The sequence below is a fragment of the Perkinsus marinus genome (genome assembly GCF_000006405.1).
Source record: "Perkinsus marinus ATCC 50983 genomic scaffold scf_1104296939076, whole genome shotgun sequence".
NCBI lineage: Eukaryota > Perkinsozoa > Perkinsida > Perkinsidae > Perkinsus > Perkinsus marinus.
Genome location: NW_003213271.1, coordinates 1 through 2,264, shown reverse-complemented (window position 1 = coordinate 2,264; position 2,264 = coordinate 1). Strand labels below are relative to the sequence as shown.

Genomic DNA, 2,264 nt, shown 5'->3' with positions numbered 1-2,264 from the left:
TACCATATACACAAAGCGGACCTCGCGTCCCTAAGCCAGTTGTCCTGTAGTCGAAGGACACTGTCTATATCTGGCTTGTTGTAGTTTACCCCGGAGTGCACCATATCGCTGTCTTCATTCACTGCCCAGCTCATACCTGATGGTACTCACCTAGACTCAACAACAGCAACAGAGGGGTACTGACAAGGGCCGTGACTGTCGTCGGGCGTGCTCGTATTGGGTCTAAAGGGCATCCAGGTCTCCCCGATGGCCCAACCAAAGCCAGAACCCCGAGAATGGACACACCAGGTCTTCATAGATGGATGGGCTCCCTCCCTAGCCCAGGACGATTGAACAAACCCTCCACCGATACTGTATCTACCCACTACCACTATAAGGTTTATCGACTATGACAAAAAAGTCGGAAATCTCTCACTGGCCGTTCTGGCATTTAGCACATCGGCCCTCTATGTGATGATTTAGCAGATGCCCGGTATAGATCTCCCCCTTCTCACAGCTCGTGCTGCAGGGTATATCATGTAGGGGGTCTGGGACCTGGCCAAGACCCTCCCCTGGCGAGAGCCTCCAGATGGTGACTACCTCGCAACTACTGTCCCCATGTGAAAGCCTCTCAGCAAAGATGCTTATGTGATTGGCGCCATCGTCGCGTGCATGTGGGGTTCGGCAGTCCTCTAGGACAGAGTATACTACATCTTGTGGCCCACAATGGCCTCCCCAACTGCAGGGGATAGTAAAGAAGAGAGTCAGATATCGAGATAGCATAGCCAAGTCTTGCAAGGTCTGGCAATAGCTACTACGTCTGTTTGCCCTTCTAATTGACAACCCAAGCCTCCCATACAATCATGGACGTCTGCGCATGCCATTCCCATCCTAATCATCCTCCCCATCGGAAGAGGAATCCTCCGAGCTCTCCTCCTCTTCCTCACTATCATGGTCATCATCGATTCCCGTACCTGCACCCACACGTACAATTAAACTAGTCCCTTAGGACTGACAAAGTAGGAGGTCCATCCATTTCCGCAGCACCACTTGGAACTCCTCTACAGTGGCGTCCCCAGGTTCTAGAGCAGACACTGAGTAGGTTACCCAACTCAGCCACAGCAATGATGACAGGACTCATCATCTACGTTCTTCTGCTGCCTTCAAAGCCTCCGGAAAGTTTCTCACATTCAAATGCATGAGGAAACGCGCCTTCAAATTGAGGACCTGTCGGAAGGGTTCATCAGCTGCATTGCTCGGGCTCCACCTACCGTTCCGTTAGTCGCCATCTCGTCAACTTGCTCGACCGTCCGATCCCTATCCCCTCTCCCACTGGTCATGCTATTCCAGTCTGTTGCCGTACTAGGACGGGTCGAAACACTTCCACTTTGTACAAGGGGCACTACTGGTTCCCCTGAGGGCCCTCTGTCATCCATGTCTTCGTAATCTACTATGCAGCGCTAAAGAATTGACCATCGACTAACAACACAAGCCACACTTCATGATGGCAAACGCCTCGAGACTGGATTGTATGGGAACATCGGACGTGAAGTCGTGATACTATCCAGGGCCGATTAAACACTCTGCTGTGGGAATTACTATAGAGTCGTCCACTAGCCGTGATCAACCCCAGTACCTCCATATAGGAATACCAGACGTGGCATTACCCATTATGAACCACTGAACGCGTAACCACTGAATACTCGAATACTTCCCTATGAAGATTGGCCACTCAGAACTCATCATCATATCAATGCTTGCCGTGCTCTCAACAGCTTATATCGTGTGTTCCGACACAGCCTGGGAGAGGACGCCCGTAAAGAGCGGTCTCTCTGTATACTATACACCACGCGATATGCACCTCAACACCGTACGAAAATGATGATGATAATCGAAAAAGTCTCCCGTAGACTCGGTGTCTAACGAGATCGTCGGCAGAGGGCAATATCGATTCAAATGGTACATGACTATGTCAAAAGGGTGTTGTCAAAAAAGGATCGTCTTATATACTGCTGTTATAGTCGATGCAGCAATGCTGAGGCCATGAGGGATAGGCACAGACTAATTGTGCTGCTGGCCGTGTTCATGGTAAGGGGATCACCCTGGGCTAGCATGTCGACAGGGACGAGCAGGGTGGTGATGATTCGGTCTATGACCTTGCGAGAGCAAGGCAGATTTACAATGATCGTCACCATGGCGAAGCGAAGAATTGTCAACCGCCACAGTGCGCGGAGAGAGACGTCTACCATATAGAGTACCGTGACAGGAAAGGGAAGGCTGCCTTC

The 2,264-nt window shown here is 50.9% G+C and overlaps 1 protein-coding gene across 1 annotated transcript; it reads right to left on the bottom strand.

The window, feature by feature from the left end:
- Positions 1 to 1,250: 1,250 nt before the first annotated feature.
- Pmar_PMAR021858 (hypothetical protein) lies at positions 1,251 to 2,174 on the bottom strand (the record flags this gene model as incomplete). The annotated part of the gene is made up of 2 exons (XM_002782543.1): positions 1,251 to 1,426; positions 2,081 to 2,174. Coding segments are annotated over 2 exons (270 nt in total), but the record flags the coding sequence as incomplete, so codon positions are not given.
- Positions 2,175 to 2,264: the final 90 nt, after the last annotated feature.